The following is an 18,864-nucleotide window of genomic DNA, read 5'->3' as shown; positions in this document are numbered from 1 at the left end:
TATAATATAAAATGTTTTTGTCACTTTTTCTTCTCTTTCCAGTCATTGCTCCTCCTAAGACCGTGCTGGACGACCCCAATGCTACACTGTTTCAGGTGAGACATATGTCTGTGTTTGTCTGTAGGCATTTGCATGAGGGCTGGTCTGCGTGCCAGCTACATCTGTGTGTATGACGAGGCCTAGCACATTTGGACGTGTATTTCCTGATAATGGATCTGAGCGTGAGAGATGTATTTTGCTGAGTTCATGAGGTAGACGCGTGTGTGAGTTCTCTGTGGGTGGTCAAGGTTTGGTCAGTCAGTAGTACAGCGATAATGGTTTGATTACAGTACAGCTGATTGCGTGCTGTTCCTGCGGACCCCCTGTGGCCCCCTTAGCAAGTACACCACATACACCCAGTGTTTGTCTTTCTGTCCGCCTCTCTCTCACGCTATCGCTTGCTTTCTGCGTGAAGAGGTACTCTGACCCTAAACCTGAATAATTGAATTTCAGAAATTTTCCTAAAACAAAATTCCTTGTGTGGATGAATTGATTTGGTGCTTGAAATGGGTTTACCAGAGACTTGACTTCACAAAAGCAGTGAAATGTCTTTATAAAAATCTATCTATGAACGGCAAGCTCTCACACACACACACACACACACACACATAGGGGCAAGCTAAAGCTCATGGTCAACCCAAGGTTAAGGCCAGTTGATGAACATCTCGTCCTGTCTTCACAGCCTCATAACTCCAGATGCGAGTCAGTCGAAAAGGCAGACGTTGAATTTGACACGCAGGTGTCAGACTTTAGATCATATACAATTATACCAGCCATTATTATTAATGATTAAATTAAACTAAATTATTTATATCTACCTAAAATTGATATTGTAGCAGTTCACACTGGTGTGCCAAACTCTCTCTCACTCTCTCTTTCTCTCACTCTCTAGTTAAGGCAAGCTAAAGCTCATGGTCAGCCTGAGGTCAAGGCCAGTTGTCCACAGGAGTTCATGGATCAGTTTAGCAGCAGAAGGTTCAAGGACTAGTAGTGAGAAAGGGGTGAGGGAGAGGGGGTTCAAAAACGAGTGAATGACAGAGGACAGGCTGATTTGAGGCGCCTCTCCTCTCTGTTCAAAGGAAAGAGGCTGTAACGTTCTCCGAGTTAGCCCTGACCTCAGCTGGCTTTCATTTGGCCAGGTGGAAACTGGCATATGGGGGGCGCTTTGATCCCTTCCCATGTCTCTGTCTCTCTTGCTCCCTCCCTCCCTCTCTGTCTCTCATACAAGCCTGGTTTTGGGAGGACAGTATGTCGCGTGTAAGTAGCGGTGAGGAAGTGCTAATGTAAAGAGCAACAAACTGTATCAGATTGCATTCCACAACACTGGTGAGCACTTTTAGCAGGGAAGCACTGGAATGCCATATTTGGCATAATAATTAATAATAATAATAATAATAATAATAAGCTTTGCTTTTACGACATTGTAACCCATACACTGATCAGCCATAACATTAGTGTCACCTGCTTAATATTAAGTAGGTCCCCCCTGTGCCAATATAACTTGATCGGACCATTTAAGGCATGGACTCCACAAGACCAAAAGGCCTGAAGGCGTCCTGTGGTATCTGGCACCAAGACGTTAGCAGCAGATCCTGTAAGTGCTGTGAGCATCAATGGGCCTTAGGTGCCCTGTCGCCGGTTCACCGGTTGTCCGTCCTTGGGGCACATGTTGTAGGTACTCCTCACTGCATACCAGAAAACTTCCACAAGACCTTAGAGAGATGTTTTGGAGATGTTCTGACCCAGCCGTCTAGTCATGACAGTTTGGTTCTTGTCAAAGTGTCCCAGATTCTTACGCTGTATCGTCATACACATTGAATCACCAGGTTCTTGCTAAAACACAGCCCTACTAATGTGAAGATAATCATCCGAACAGACTCATCGCCCTCAGGTGAAGAGAACTGACCAAGGACTCTTGTCCTGAACGACTTCTAATGGTTGGCTAATTTAGGACTGGGCTAATGTAGGGAATTGAGACTTCCGCCTGTGGTGTTATCCACAGTGATATTTATTTTAAACATGCTAAACATGCTTGATTAGACTGGCAATGCTCACTGTACAGGGCCACACGTCACGATACAGGCACCATTGCCTACATGAGCCAAAAATGCCGTAATATTGTAACTGACAATTTCCAATTGAGTAACAGTTGACCACTCCTAACCTTCAGTGCTTCTGCTGATCTCTGTTTAACCTCTGTATTCGTAGTGATACTGTGAACAGAAACAACTCTCCCAGCTTCTCTCACTCACACACTCTCTCGAGCATTTTCTGTCTGACCTGCTGACCAGCGTCAGGCGTTTGAAGTGGCCCACTGGAGATGAAACGGAACTCGAAGCCTGATTGTTGAAAAGCGAGATTCTTCTGATAAGGTTTCCAGAAATAAACTTTCCACTCGTGTGTGTGTGTGTGTGTGTGTGTGTGTTTAGGTGGGTCAAGGGGGTGTGGAAGACATGCTTGTTAAGAGTTTGATTATTCTTGATTCTCAGTTTTTTCATTTTTCGGCAGTCAGCTGGTGAGGAGAGTGTGAAATATACGTATATACGTAAAAGTATTGGGACACCTACACATTACACCGCCAGGAGCTTTTATCACATCTCATTCAAAATCCAAAGGCTTCCCACCTTTGCAGCTATAACAGTTCCACTCTTTTTGGAAAGCGTTCTACAAGATGTTGGAGTGTCACTTTGGGAATTTTTGCCCGTTTAACCAGAAGGGCGTTTGTGAAGTTGGACACTGATGTTGACCAAGAGGTTATGGTTGCAATCTCCATTCTAGTTCTTCCCAAAGGTGCTCGATGGGGTTGAGGTCTGGGCTCTGGGCTCTGTGCGAGCCAGCTCTTCTACACCAAACTCACTACCCAACCATGCCTTTATGGACTTTGCTTTGTGCACTGGGGCACAGCCATGGAAGCTGGAACAGAAAAGGGCCTTCCCCAAACTGTTTCCACAAAGTTAGAAGTGTACAGTTGTCAGACGTGATCAGAATGAACAACAACCCATCCAGTCTTTAGGCGGATGAGCTACAACAGCAGAAGACCACGTCAGGTCTTTGTCAGCCAAGCGGAGGCTGCAGTGGAGCCCTAAACTGGACAGTTGAAGACTGAACAGAAGTGTAGCCTGGTCTGATGAATCTAAAACCAACAGCATGAATCTTTGGACCCAACCTGCCTTGTGTCAACAGTCCAGGCTGGTGGAGAATGGTGTAATGAGTGTAATGGTCTGGGGAATGTTTTCTTGGCATGGTTTTGGGTCATTAATACTGATCAGTCATGGCTTTCCAGAAGGCGTATATATGTAAAGACATCCATAATGTAGGGTTGGAAAACAAATATTGCTGCAGAAGGCATTGGCTCACGTAATTCTGACCACTACAAACTCAGTGTGTCCCACACACACCAAGAACCACACCAGAAACAGCTATGGCACAACAGATCTCTGGAACCACAGGACATTCACATTCCTTCTTTCTTCTTGGTGTGTGTGTGCACGCAAGGGGGTCTCTCAGTGTCTTTCTCTTGTTGTCTAATTACAGGGCATAAAGAGGGAAAGGCTTCCTTTATTGTGTTTTTTCTGTCTCTTGTTTTTCCTCCCTTCTTTTTTTTCCTGTGGTCATTTGTCCTGTTTCAAAGCTCATGCTTGGCTCTGTGTGTGTGCTTATTTCCTGTAAAGACACACACACACACACACACACACACCTATAGCTCATCAGTTTTTCATCAATTACTTTGCTTTTAGTTCTGTCTTGTAAAGGGCCCATATTCAACACTTGTCTTGTATTTTACATAGAATTTCCTGTTGACTCGGATTTCTGACCCTGCAAGTAGACCCCTATGACCATACACTTCCATACACCTGCAGATTTGGCTACTGCCTTCACGCTATGGCCCTTGATACGCCCAAATACAGTCAATCCTTTCTTCAAATTATGAACATCTGCTTTGCGACCCCTTTTTCCACACATCCTGCGTTCACTGCACTGTACCACCTCTTCTCAATCTAGGAATCCTGACACAAACCCCACAGGTATTTGTTGCACGAAGGTAATCGAGCTGTGTCATCTGGGTGATCACAGTACTCACTGTTACAGTATAACATCTCAAAAGTTGCTGTCTTGCAAAATGCTAATGAGCGCTATAATCATTGGCGTTCTGACCAATCGCAGCATTCCAACAGCAGAACATTTTATGGTCACTGTATTGTAATATAGCAGTAGTATAATTTCAGTAGTTGTATGTTGTCCATGTATATCAGCCCTTTATATCTATATATTACCCAGTTCCTAACTTTCTCTCTCTCTTGCTGCCCCTCTCTCTCTCTCTCTCTCTCTCTCTCTCTCTCTCTCTCTCTCTCTCTGTTTCAGTCTCTCTCCTCTCTGTCTCCATCTCTGTCACCCTCTATTAGGACTTAAAAGCATTAAAGGCACACAAACAGAATCTTTAATCACTCTCTGTCATGTCACGGAAGGAATGTTTCCCATCCCAGCCAGCCTTTGATACCATGCCCTCCCCTCCAACCCCCCCCACCCCACTCTACCGCTCAGAGCAGCTCCACCAGCCACCCCCCCTTGCTCCCCACCCCTCCCAAACCAACAGCCGCTTTTGGAGCCACTGTTCAAACGGGGGGCATTTGTGGCTTTGTGGGGACAGAATGCCTCGTAGCCCATTTAAACACATTGTTTCCCCCTCAAAGAGCCCTAATAATAGCAATTAGGACAGAGCCTGGTCCATTATAGAGCCAGCGCAGGGTGCAGAGGGCCACAGCCTGCAGCCTGGCCGGCCATGTGAGCACCGAGGCAAGACCCACAACTGTGTGAATGTGTAGACTGCGAGAGTGAGGAGTTTCAATTCTAAAGCTAAGCAGGCTGGGTTGAGTTTGTCATGCAGAATAACACTGTGTTCCGCTCTGTTTTTAAAGGAATTCTCCAGCCATGTTTTAATCTAAGGTTTATTTGCCACATCTAGCATTCGGATGATAATCCCCCTGGAAAAGGACAGAAAAACTGCTGACTCAAAACGCCACTGTAAGCCAGTGGGTAGTTTCATTTACAAAGTACATGAAAACCCATCAAAACGATTGTCCTTGGTAATCAGCCACTTCCTACAGATACAACAGGTGGTGATTAGGTTAAAAAAAATACAATGAAAACAATGATTTCTTTTACCTAAGGATGTCCACATCCGCGTCTTCAGAATGCAGTCTCCTGTGCTGGTTTAAAAACAAAGAAAGGTGTATATTATGATTGGTGTAACTTAAAGTAGCTGACTGCATTCATTAGAAGGGGTGTCCACAAACATTTGTACATTTTTACTTTCTATCTTTGTGGTGCACGTTTTCCACTCCTAATGAAGTATGGTTTACTCACTTTCAGCTTCTCTGTACTTTCTCCACCTCCAACGGGGAGTGTATGAATGCAGCATTCAGGTTATGTAGTAGTGAGAGTGAAGAATTGGTAAGTGGACACTGAGTTTAAAGGTTTAACCCCTTAGATCCTGTATTTAAAGCCACGCTTTGTCTCTCTTAACTACATTACTGTCATAATTAACATCAGATTCATAGGCCTTAAAATAGAGCCCTGGGGGACTCCACAAGGTACGCTAAACCAAATGGTCACCAAATAGTTTGCAATAGTTTTTGCATTAAGATTAATAACTAAATAATAATCTTAGGGTGTAAACAGTTGTGCGAGTGTGTTCCCATGAGTCTGTGGAAATGCGACCTCCTTTTTAAAGCCTAATCCTCGGGCCTCATGCCAGACCTGCAGCTCTTTTTGTAGGCTTTGCTTTTCACACTGTAACCGTTGTGTGAATCTGAGTCTGATTTGGTTATGTGATGATAATTATCTCATAATCTTTGCCCTCTTCTCCCTTTTCTTCTCTGCCCTCTCCTGTCCTCTCCCAGGCCAACCTCTTCCCCGCTGCTCTCGTGTACTTTGGCTCGGACGCGAAGACAGGTTTGTTAACAACGACTTCCATTTCTGTGCCTCTCTTTCATCTCCTGTCCAAAGCCATGACATCAAATTAATCCTGTTTAGCCAAAAGCCCCCTCGCCACAGAGGGCACGCTGGGTCACCGTGTGTAGAACGGAGCTGGAGACCGCATGATGAAGTGCATGCTTTAGCGTGCCGTGATTGAGTCTCATGCTCAGAAATGCCAGTTGAGGGTTTGCTGAAGAATGGCTTTTAACAGTAGATTGTTATAGGGTGAAAAACATCTGTAGATTTTTCAGATTTTCCTTCAAACCGTTCTTCTTGAGTTTCGTTCCGTTTCGTAGCTGCTCGACCGACAAAAGTGACTTTGGCCGGCCAAGACTGGTGAAAAGTATGTAACTGACTGTGTGTGTGCTTTGCAGAGTGCTACCTGCGCAGTGATCTTCTGGACAGTAGTGTGTCTGCCCTGCAGGCTGATGAGCTCATTGCTGGGTATGGTATACAATCTTCTCTTCTTTTTTACTCCCCCCATTTTGTGCTTCTGTTTGGGTTTTTCTACACGTCATATTCATCATAATCTGTTCATACATTATGTTTAAAAATTGACACATTGCTGAGCTAAAAACAGTAGTAGCTGCCACTGCTACCATTTTTAGCTATACTGTGTATGTCTGTCCATTTGTATAGATAACCGTGTCATGCAGTGTCAGGATTCATGAAAGGAAGTCAGGATCCATCTCAAATCTCAAAAAACGATTACATGCTCGCTGCACACTTTTTTTTTGGTATCTTTTTAAACTCTTTGAGCTTAAAGTACAGTCTGGCTTGAGTACCCCATCATCCATTTAATATAAATTATACAAACTTATTGGTGTTTTTGCAACACGCTATTGTTGTTCTTAGGTTTTATGATTTCTATTTTTATTATTATTTATTTATTTATTACACCTTTTTTTATTATTTTTATGCCGCTACTCCATATAGACACTGTTCCAACTCTGAAAAAATTGTGGCCAAAACACTCCCATAGGAATGCCCTGAAATGTGTCTGGAAACTTTTAACCCAAAAGTTCAAATCTTCAAGCTACACCAACACGATTTTTGGCAAACACAGTTGTAGGTGTTCTAGCTTTTATATCCTTATAGGAATGAGTGGTGGAAAGTTTAGAAACAATGCCTAGCGACACTTTAGCAACCTAGCAATGGCATAGCATCCAACAGCTATACCATAGCAGCACATTAGCGACGAACACTGTCTGTTGAATGTGACCCTGCACAATAACCCTAATCCCAACATTACTATTGAATCAACCCTAAATCCTAACACTGACCCTAAGCCTAATCTAAACTTTAAATTGTAACCCTACAAGGGTAAGGTTAGTGTTAGGGTCAGGGGCAATGTTACATTCAACAGTTGCATTTAAGAGACATTCAGGTGAATGTCAGGTGAGTATCCATGAGGCATCTACAGTGGACCATCCAAGTAAAATGATACCATTTATTTATTTATGTATTTATTGACATACTGATTTACTACTTTGTGCCATTACAAACATTACAGATTACACGATATTACATATTGCATGTACATACATTAAGGCTACTCAACATTTTGGATAGCAGCATTTATCTTTTGTGGTTTTAAATATTTGTGCAGTGGTCATCACGACTCCTGATCTCCATTACCACCATTGTGAAGAAATCTGTTTCTCTACAAGACCCCTTTTCACACAAACCCTCTAAATGACTTTGAAAGGTTGAACAACATCAGTAAAATTCCCTTTAACCACTGGGTCTGAAGCATGAGAAGGTATGTGATTCAGAACTGCAGGATGCTGAACAGTGGGGTAAAGGCATCCGGTACTGCATTAGCCTGGTAGCTCCGGAGCAGGAAAACGACACACAAGAGTTGCTCCTCGCTTATGACACTGAAACCAACCAACCAGTCAGTCAGTTAATTATCACCAGCTCAGGAAGACCCTGAATGCCCTCCAAAATGCTCAAACACACACAAACACACACACGCTGCCCTTGTTTTCCACTTCTTCACAAATACAGTTGCACAATCAGTTCAGCCACTTGCTATCTCTCTCCCTGGTCCCCACGCCGCGGCTGTTTTTCTGGGAGGATACTCATCCGCCTGGCTGGAATGCCTTTGAGGTTCTGTCCAAATGGGAGTGTTCCACTGAAACCACAGGTGCCCCCCCTCCTCCACATACACACACACATACACACACATGCACACGCACCTTCACAACCCCCATTCCCCATTCCGCCCTCATTTCCTCGAGCCCTGCACACATTTCCCCTCATCCTCTCCGGTCTAAAGATAGTAGCTCTTTTTCCCAGTATCACTGACACACACACACACACACACACACACACACACACACACACACACAGTGTTATACACTTATACGCATTCCCTTCCCTCCCACCTGTTTCTTTCTTTCCTTCATCAGGGCATACACACACACACACACACACTCTTGAGGATTCACTTCAAAGGGGATGCCATTTCCTGCTGCTGCCTGGCATGGCATGTCACTGTGATGACTTAATGGGGCGATTAGACACTCACGCGCTCTGTACATTCTCTCACCCGTATGTATATACGGGTATATATATAGTGGGTGTGTGTGTGCGTGAATAATATATATATAATACAAGAGTTAGTCACGTCAGCTGAGAAGCTTTATAACCACTGCTGTTATTTTGCCCCAAACTCTGTATCAAATTATATAATGAACCAAGACGTCACGTAAATGCCCAGAGCTAGAGAAAACAAAAATGAGTTAAAATGAAACGAAAAGGATTAAGACAAGAATAAACATTAACAAACAAACAATTAAAAAAAAAACAGAGTGGGAGGCAAAATAGAGTTTAATTAGTTGGTCTGTGTGAAAGGAGCTGGAGAAGGAACTGCAGGCTGTACAGTGAGTGAGTGGAGTTTGCTTCTGTGGCGTAGCAACAAGCTGCTGCTTAAGGAATTATGATTTGGCAGAAATAAATGCTAACATTAAACCATATTAAATGCCATGTTTATGGCTAAATTTATTTATTACTCACTTTATTAATTTTCTAAAGTGTTAAACCAATAAAACACTCAAGGTTGTGTGTTATCCTAAAATAACAGCTGTGATGAAATACGTTACTCTCCTTCAGCTCGTGTTGTGCTGTTATTTTGCACTCCCCCTCGTGTTCTGTTGCATAAAAAAAGTGTGTATATATATATATATATATATATATATATATATATATATATATATATATATATATATATAGTGTGTGTTTTGCAGTACTGTACAGCGTCTCACACAGCATGGATTTTTAATAAATAGTTTACATGTAAAGGTTGGTGTCAGACAGTTGTTCACTTTCTGTGGTGTTTAAACCCCAACCTGTGTTCACCTGTGGCTGTGTTGTACTCAGTCTTCAGATCCCACTATTCTGACTGCATTAAAATGTTCAACTTTTCTGTACCCCCTTGTTGTTTGGTGGTTTGAAGGTACTTAAAAAAATGCAGTATATCGTCTTTTTTTACAATATGGGGATAAATTGTAACCCCTGGATCATGATGCATATTGTATCACCAGGTTCTTCCCACTATACAGTCCTAATATACATTATATATAATTGTCCTGCAAAAAGCTTGTGTGTCCTTTTTGACAATGTGAATCTGGTAGTTATTTTTCCATTGACTTCCATTGAAAGCTGAGAAGTACTTATACATAATTCTTCTATACGTCTTCTACTTCTTTCATACGTCTTCTACTGTAAAACTGCTGTTTTGGACATACAAAGTGTTTGCGTGGCCTAGGCAATATATATTTTATATATATATATATATATATATATATATATATATATATATATATATATATATATATATATATATATATATATTGGTTTATAGACAGCCCAAGGCCCACTGTAAGTGTCTTTTGATTAACCATCTTGAAGAAAGATTGCTCCAATTACTTGTGACATCTGTAGAGTGCCATCTGAAACCATTCCCAACTCATAACAAGCCTCACTGCATCACTGGTCCTCTCAGCGTACACTCTGTTGTAAAAAATAAAGGTGTCAGAAAGGGTTATTTGGTCAATGCATTAAAGAACCACTTGTGCTCCCCTAAAACTGTGGTTCTCATACCGATTCGCAGGGGCCTCCCACACGGTCCTGTTGATGTCTGGTGGACCCTAAGAAACTGGTCCTGGAGCCGCTGCCCTTTGCCTTTCAGTGCATTTTTGTAAATGCGATGCTCAGACATGCAGACCTTCTGCACCATCTAAAGCTTTGAAATGTAGGTCTGAGCCAGGAACCACTAATGCACCTTAATTTTAAAGGGGAACAACCTCATTTTCTCTCAGTTTTGGATTAAGTTTGATGAGGAATGTAAACACTGTTTCTGTACAGTTCGCAGTCCATGTATGAAAATCATCTCAGCGCCTTCTCAGCACTGTTTTTCAGTTTAGTTCAACTAAATAAAGGGTGCTAAATCATAGTAATTAGATTTTTTGCCGAACGATTTCTTTGAAATCGGTTAGCTGAGTGTTTTTACCTGTCTAAAATGAGTTGGATGAGACCCTGGTTAGTACGTTTGCCACATGACCTCAGACAGTGTGCATTTACCCAAAGGTGTGTACAGCACAGGGCCGCCCGTGGCCCCTCTGTGGAGGAGGATATGGATGTTGGTAGAGGAGCAGCAGGTGGCTGGTGTCCTGCGCTGCGGAAATGCTTGTAGCCGGAAAGATTAAGATGTTTGCACTGAAGTGACTCTCCACAGGAAGCTTCTAATAACACCAGCCTTTCAAGAGGTCGTGACCTTTCACCTCTTTACTCTCTTCTCCTCCACATGAAAGTGGACAAGAGAGACTGGGTTAACCCTCCAAAACACACACACACACACACACACACACTCACACACACTCACAAACGCACACTAAATACATCCTCCGCCTAAAAGCACTCTTGGGGGACCAAAGCATCGGAACTCGTTGTCTCCTTAAGCCTCTCTGTGTCTTCTCTCTTCCTTCCTATTTCTCTCCAAATGTTTGATATCCTCTCCTTTAATCTACGCCCCTCTTTTCTTTTTTATCTCTCTCTCCCACCCCCCACCACCTCTTTAGCTGCATTCCCAGGTCTCCAGGTCCATCCTCTAGCTCCCTGCCTCCTGATGACTCTGTCCCGCTGGAGCCAAGTGAACCCTCAAGGATCCAGCAAGGTCCAGAGGAAACTGCAGACCCTCAAAGCCAGGCGGTCAAACCCACGCGCACTGACCCGGCCAAGGTGCCCAAGTGGCTGAAACTACCAGGTGTGTTCGCGTTCACATCCCGTGGATAAGTCACTGGGTAATCTGTAATAATCTTGTGTAGATGTTCCTTTGAAAACGTCTGACGCTGGGTTTTGTGGTGAGGGCGCAGGAATGGTTTTCTTCTGATGGCTTTGACATGAAGGCCATATTTGTGAAGGTATTGCTGCACAGTAGAATAGTGCACCAGTACCACCCCAGTCTACTAAATCTTCTTGCAGTCAAATGAGGGTGTAGATTTGCCTTTTTAACAACTCTAGAAGCAAATTGTCTTCTCTTCTGTTCCTGTTCACCGCCATTTTTTAATTACAGTAGGGACGGAGGACATGCCTACCCCAAAAAGCTTTTGTACCTATTTTTGCAATTCTCATAACCCTCTCCTGCATTGCAACTGGGCATCAGTTATTGTAATTCTTATAAAGGCTGCTGATTGTTGATACAAGGTTTAAGGAGTCAGAGTATTTTTAAAGCTTTGTAATGATCACCTGGCCTTTCCTACTGATGATCGTGAACAAGCCACAGGCCGAAGAAGCTTATTAAGGTCTGAGACCTTGGTAAAACGCTTGTCAACCTTGGTAAGTGTTCTATCAAAGCTCATATCTCACAAGGTACCTCCTCCAAGGTTAGGTCGTCATCTGCTTGCCTAACTTGTAGTTGAACTATATTGCTCAGTTGTGTGTGTTAACATGCCAAACCGCCAGAAAGGGGTAGTGGTACTTTAACCCATTCGCCTTCCTAATTCCTCCAGTGTCCCACAGTATTAATAAGTAACAGACCTGCAGAATTCCTCTCTGGCCTCCTCCCTCAGCCCCCCAAACCACAAAATACTCACACTGCCCACTTCACTGCTGAAGATAAGGGCCTTCACAATAGGGCACCTTCCTTCCTTTCCCGCCCTCTTCCTCTTTGCGACCTCCACCTCCACCAGGCACCAGGGGGCCTCCGGGCTGTCGCGAAGCCACAGTGGAGGGGCCCAGTCTGGGCCACATGAAGCAGCGCTGGGCCCCTGGCTCCGGCCCTCTTCAAGCCTCTTCAAGAGTCCTCTCTCTCTGTTGTGTGTTGCTCTGTGGTCACGGTGGTGGCCACGCTGCTGATCCGTTTTGCTTTCTCATGTCTTTATTGTGTTCTTCTGGATGTTTCTCACACGCACTGCAGCCCTTTTGTCTTCTGGGATGGAAAATGAAGAGCGAGAGAAATAAAGAGCTGATTGATCTTCTCAACATGTTTAAATTCTGCTCTGTGAAGGTTTTGAGGGTTTGGAAATTCTAATGCCGGGCAGGGAGAAGAATGTCTTGGAAGTTCTGAGCGGACAGCTCTAGTAATAGCAGAATCGTTTAAGCAGGGTTTTTTTCTGTGATCAGGCCTAGAAAAAACTGCTTAGATCTTCCTGTTCCAGAAGAGTGGAAATGACTGGAAATTGCTGGAGACTGACTTTTATTACTTTTTTTTTTGGCTTACTGTAGAATCTGTACTTGAGTAGCTTTGTTTGACCACCTTCTGGGTTGCACTTTTGTATTATTATTATTATTATTATTATTATTATTAATAATAATAATAATAACAACAACAATAATAACCATAATAAGTAATTTCTCCCTTTTTATCCTAATTTGGTGCTGCCAATTAACCCACCTATTCATAGCTCCCCAGCATTTCTCCAATACATGTGAAGCCAGCCACCTCTCCAAGGTCTCTTTTGAATTTGCCACCTATACGGCATTTGTCGGGCAGCCTTCACGAGTGATGAGGAGAAAGAGTGCCACCTACCCCCCTCTCCTCCGGAGAGAACATGGCCAGTTGTGCTCTTTCGGACTCGATGGGCGATGGCAAAGTGGCATAGCTCTGGATTTTAACTTGTGACCCCTGGGCCATAGGGGCAACCATCTGGGTTGCTTTTGAGGGAATATTCCATTTTTTAACCAGGGCTGTGGATCTCTGGTGACTTTATGTTCAATTATAATGTTTTGTTATTTCAATTATTTTGACACTGTTGAGAAATGTAAAAAATGGTCAAAAAGGGCAATGATTTTGACCATAAAATCAGAAATAACTTTCATTGGTAAGAGCTGCAGACCTTACTGGGAGTATGTGGGGAATTTCCTACTCATGTTTCCATTTATTTTGAATGTTACTGTCACTCTAAATGTCTCTGCTTTGAGAAAGTAAAAGTGATTTTTTAATGTAATTTCTTATGACATTGTGAACTTCTCTTTCCTTAGGTAAGAAATAATACAACCTACTGGAGTTACTAGAAGATCTCTGACTGACTGAAGACTGAAGAATGAAGTCCATTGCAGAAAAAGTCTCCTCAGATGATACTAAGTAGAAAAACCCATGCATCAGAAATTGGTTCTCATTGTTGCCAGTTCAAATGGAGCCAAATCCACAATTTTGCAATAAACTGCTAGGATGCTTTGTTAATTAAAGCTGATGTGTCAGTTCCTGTTTGTTCTTGCCCTATATTTCATTTTAAGGGTGTTTTTAACCATCAAACTCCATCTTATACTCAGTCAGACTGACCATGGTCTAGATGGCATGCCATTCTTTAGTCCTTGTTTGAGTAGCACAGACTTTTTAAGTATGGTTGCTGACCATGTGCATCCCTTCATGAATCCAATTGACCCTGATCTTCTGATGGCTACTTCCAGCATGATGAGGCACCATGTCACAAAGCAAAAGTTGTCTCCAGCTGGTTTCACAAACATGACCATGAGTAGAGTGTTCTTCAGTGGTTCTTCAGTCACTGGATCTGACTCCAGTAGAACCCCTTTGGGATGTGGTGTTAGTAGGGGAGGTTCAGAGCATGAGGGTGCTCCTAAAAATTGTCAACCCGGACCAGAAACTCAAAGGAATGTTTGCAACTAAAATTTGAGGCTGTTTTGAAAGCAAAGGGTATTTAGAGGTGGAAGGACCAGGCCGAACGGGAAGTCACTGGAGTTTCCCTTTTGGCCACTTGCAGTTTGACTTATTATTCAGGTGGGTTTTTTTTTTTTTTTTTAAACCCCAAGTATCCGATGCTTTGATGTTCACGATCCCACTGTTCCTAAACACACACCCACCCTCTCAGTCTCTCTCTCTGCTACCCATCTGAGGGAACTTCAAAGTGTCCAGAGGGGGGTAGCCTGGTGCTCCTGGCACTTGTCATTCCTTAACTAGCTGACTGCCCCTCCGTGCCCTGCTCTTCCAGCCCTCCATCCCCATCCAGCCCCCTAATTACTTCCAGCTGTGGCGGGCCTCTTTGAAGAGGCGGTGGGAGTTGGTGGGGGGGGGCAAGGAAGGGGCACATGCTGCACGCACCTGCTGGGTTGGATTCGAGGCCCATGTGCAGGTGACACTGGAGAAAGTTACGGATGAGCGCTCCTGATAAAAACCCACCGAAAGCATGATTTATTTGGGGGGGTTTTTTTGTTGTTTTTTGGCCAGATGGACTTAATATGACCGTCGTCATTTCAAGCCTGCGGGTCAGCGAGGCCCTGGATCAACACTTTTAAGCCTTCATATCATATGGCCGGCTTGGACTAAGTTGCAGGGCCCACCTTTTTAGTCAAGGCTTAACCCAATCTTGGCCTGGGTCCTTAACATTTGTGTGGTTGGATGTATTACTCCCTACGAAGCCAACAGACTCATGTGGGGCTCACGTGGGTGGAATGTGGGCTAGGTGGGTTTCAGATGGGCATGGGTTCAGAGTGGGTTTGTACATCCGGTTTTACTGGCACCCAGTTGGGCTTCCCAAATGGGCTCCATAATTACAGCCCACCTTAATCTCACATATGCAGTGAATATCCTAGATGGCGCTCTTGTTTAACCCATCCTGGTTCCATCACTGACACTGGACGGCATCCATATGTGGGGCGAACGTGGATCCTGTGGACAAATCCTTCTGGTTCTCTTTTGTGTTCCCAAGCTGACCTCACATGGACATGTTAGCTGGGGATGTAGTGGACGATGTAAGCATACCTTTAACCGCTGAAGCCGGATTTTGTAGTGAGGACACAGGAAGGGTTTTCTTCTGATGACTGTTCCAGGAAGGGCATATTGGTGCAGGTGTTGCTGCACAATAGAACAGTGCACCATCCCTCCAGAATGTGCTAAATCTGATTAAGATCTGAGACCTTGGTAGATGTTATCTGAGAGTTCAAATCTCTTGGGATGCTCAAACATGTTGTAGGTCAGAATTAGGCTATCATGGAGTGAGATGAGTAGTGAGTAGTTGTTCAGAAGGTAAGAGGACTATTAGATATTCAGTAGGAATAACCTGTCCAGAAAAATACTGCTAATTTTTTATAGCTTTATAGTATCACCTAATGAGACCTGACAGAAGGAGGAGAACTCCATAGAATTGTCTGATCAGCTTGGTTTCCTCAGAGGTCCCTACTGTGAGGAGCCTTCAAGGAACCTGATCTCGTCAAGTAAAAAATACTTGGGCCCTAACCAGGTCTGTTAGTTTGGGCATGCTAAGGCGGTCACTGTGGTTCTCCCTGATGGTTCTAAAGCTGCTATATGTTGATTAGGCTTTACACTGTGACTAATAAGCTAAGTAACAAGCCCTTCTGTATCCCCTTCTCCAGGACCAGGATTGAGAACCACTGGACTGAAGCATTAAACTGGATGTGAATCCTCTACATCTCAAGACATGCAATCCTCCTAATGTGCTCTTCAGCTGGGTTGTGGGTTTAGAAGGCACTATTGTGCACAGCAGTCCTGAAGCAATGCATAAGAAGTAGCTACAGACCATGTATGTGTATGGTATTGAACATGCTTGTCCACAAGATGGCAGTAGACACATAAACTATATATTCTGTGCAACAGGCCACTCTGAAATGACTGAGACTTCCCACTGTCTCAGCCTTGTGTGTGGATAGACACAGATTTATAGGTTTTCCTTAATGTCACAACAGCTGTGTTCATTTACATAGAGTAAACCAGGGGGATATGGCTTAAGTACTCGCTCTGGAGTACATCGAATAGGTGCACATTGCGGGCCGCCTATAGTTCTGCATCTTCCAAATGTGTGCCTCATCAACAGCCAGAGTCTCGTTTAGGCCTTCCTGAGGACATTGTGTCAGAGGGCACATAGTTCAGCGGTCAGTACCTTGACAGTTCCTTTGTCAACTGCTTAGTTGACTGCTCCTATTTATAGTTGAACTCTAGTCAGTTTCCCCCAGCAATGTCTGGGGCAGGGGTCTGTTGCCCCTGTCCTGCCCCAGAGATGCATTCCGACCCTCAAGCATCCACGCCCTGCCAGTGCCACACCCCAGCTTAAATAACTTTCGCTTCCCTGGGCCTCTGTGTTTCTTTACTCGGTGGTCTGCCGGCCATGCGGGCACATGGGTAGGGAGTCTCAGAAGCTAGCAAATGAGAAGACACCTGTTCGTCCTGTTGGACTGTTTCTGGACGAAGAGAACGGAGATTCCAAGCCGGCACCATAACTTGCTCTGCTTCCACTGTTGATCTCCCGGAGTTCTGCTCAGGATTGTTTTGGAGTCAGCGGTGACCGTAGGAAACTCATGCAGGTCCATCCAATTGATAAAAGCTGATTACCCTCCTTGATAATTGACTGTGAGAATGGTGTAATGTGGAATGCAGTAATGCAGTGAGCTCGTTTTTTTAGACCGAAGCCTGAATCAGCTTGTGGCGCAGTCCCCAGCCATTTTGACGTGTTTTGTTTGTGACAGTTTGTGAGTCACGCACTCCAAAATAGAGACAGAAATACTTTGCGTGCCCGTGAGGAAGAGACAGCACTCAGAGGAGCCGGAGGAAAGCGTTGGAGAGAAAGAGAGCGATAGAAAAAGAGCGAGATCCTCAAGAACACCCACTGTCATCTGTCCTGCTTCGACAACTACAGGCAACAGGCAGCCGGGGGTCACCATCACATCGGGAGCGGTCCACCACCTGGACAACCTGACACAGCTCATACATGACTGTGGTCCGAAGTGATCAGAGTCAGACCACGGTTTGAAATCTACTGGCAAAATAACGTGCACCTTTTAGAATCTAGTGCTTAACCCCGTAACAACCCCGTAACAACCCCGTAACATCAACAGCAGTACTTTCTGCACTGTGCAAAACTAATCAGGCTGACTGTAACCAAGAAGCCTCTCCAGGGGTATCATTTCTGTGAGCCATGCTGTCTCAGAAAAGAAGGACCGGTAACCTAAACCCCCAGGGTGGGTCTTATTTAAACCGGACGGCTGTATTGTCCCCCCTCGGTGCTGTCCATTTGATTCAGCTTGCTTTAGGATGTGCAGTCATCTCCTTAGTGGCTCATATCGCTGGCTACAACGCCTCCTACGGGACATTCTGCATTTCAGTTTGGAGTGCTTGCTTCGTCCTGTCGGCCGCCATCTTCATTCTGGACGTGACCCGGCTCAACTCCTGCATTCCAGTATCCTGGGACAACTTGACCGTGACCTTGGCGGCATCAGCCACCCTGCTGTACCTCATGACTTCTATTTTGTACCCGGCTTACTTTGTGAGCTCAGAGTGCCCCTACAACGACTGCGAAGTGCGTAACTTCCGAATAGCCGTCACTGTGTGTTCCTGGGCTACGTTTGTGGCGTACACCGCCGAAGTGTTCCTGTCCCGGGCCAAACCAGGCCGGCAGGCAGCCTACATGGCCACGCCATCTGGCCTTCTAAAAGTGGCCCAGGTTTTCGTGGGATGCGCCATCTTCGCCGCCAGGACAGAGTTTTGGCACCATGCCGCCACCATCTACTGCGCTGCGGTGTTTGCTGCCTGCTTGGCCGCCACCTCACTGGTGGTGGCCCTCAACGTTTGCGGCCCCACCGCCCGTCTGAGGCCACCCTCGGACCGCTTGGTGGCTCTCTACGCCTTCGCCGCCATGCTGCTGTACCTGAGCGCCGCCGTGGTCTGGCCTATCTTCTGCTTTGACAAGAAGTATGGGATGCCGGTCCGACCCCAGGGCTGCCCCAGGGGGAAGTGTGCTTGGGATGGCCAGCTGGTTGTGACCGTGTTCTGCTTTGTTAACCTGGCCCTGTACATCGCGGACCTCTGCTATTCCCAGAGAACACGTTTCGTGGGACAGCATCCGCGAGTATGACAACTGTTTGAGACTGTGCAGCATCTCAGTTTGCTTGTGTCCACCTTAGTATTTATTTCTGACTACATAGACTATCAGACATTGCTTGTGTGCATCCACCTGGATCCCAGAAGTGCTGAGGGTGGATCCCCTGTGGCATCGGGGGGCAGGTGCAGCCTCAACCTTGTCGGACAGGTGAAGGGCAGGTTTCTTCATTCATTTGATTTTGCCATTCTAATCTATTAGTGTTATCTAACAACACATTTTGGGTGGGATAGTGGAGTGTCCCAGCTAACATGTGGGCCCCGTATGGGTAGCCCAACTGGGAACCAGAAGGTTTTGTCCTCGGGTTCCACATTGGCCCCACGTATGGATGTCCACCAGGGTCAGTGATGGGACCAAGAGGGGTTAAACATGGGCCCAGATGTGACCCGTGTGAGATTAGGGCGGACTGTAATGGTGAGGCCTATTCGAGGAGCTTAATTGGGTCCCAGTAACAACAAATGTGCAAACCCACTCAGAGCCCATGCCCACCTGGAACCCA

General features: G+C 44.9%; 2 protein-coding genes across 2 annotated transcripts in view; both read left to right on the top strand.

Annotated features, from left to right (window-relative positions):
- aspscr1 (ASPSCR1 tether for SLC2A4, UBX domain containing) overlaps positions 1-13,707 on the top strand; it is a 35,970-nt gene extending 22,263 nt beyond the window's left edge. Inside the window, exons 13-17 of the mRNA XM_072660822.1 lie at positions 43-95; positions 5,940-5,991; positions 6,390-6,459; positions 11,100-11,284; positions 13,501-13,707. Coding sequence (XP_072516923.1) covers positions 43-95; positions 5,940-5,991; positions 6,390-6,459; positions 11,100-11,284; positions 13,501-13,511 — 371 coding nt within the window. The 3' untranslated portion in view covers positions 13,512-13,707. The remainder of the gene's footprint in view (positions 1-42; positions 96-5,939; positions 5,992-6,389; positions 6,460-11,099; positions 11,285-13,500) is intronic.
- Positions 13,708-17,405: 3,698 nt separating this feature from the next.
- LOC140538324 (myeloid-associated differentiation marker-like protein 2) lies at positions 17,406-18,421 on the top strand. The gene has a single exon (XM_072660809.1). It carries the CDS (start codon positions 17,406-17,408, stop codon positions 18,339-18,341), a length of 936 nt encoding a protein of 311 aa, XP_072516910.1. The 3' UTR covers positions 18,342-18,421.
- The last annotated feature ends 443 nt before the right edge of the window (positions 18,422-18,864 follow it).

Source organism: Salminus brasiliensis, chromosome 17, assembly GCF_030463535.1.
Source record: "Salminus brasiliensis chromosome 17, fSalBra1.hap2, whole genome shotgun sequence".
Lineage (NCBI taxonomy): Eukaryota > Metazoa > Chordata > Actinopteri > Characiformes > Bryconidae > Salminus > Salminus brasiliensis.
The sequence above is the reverse complement of the archived record's forward strand: the minus strand, read 5'-3'. Positions and strand labels throughout refer to the sequence as shown.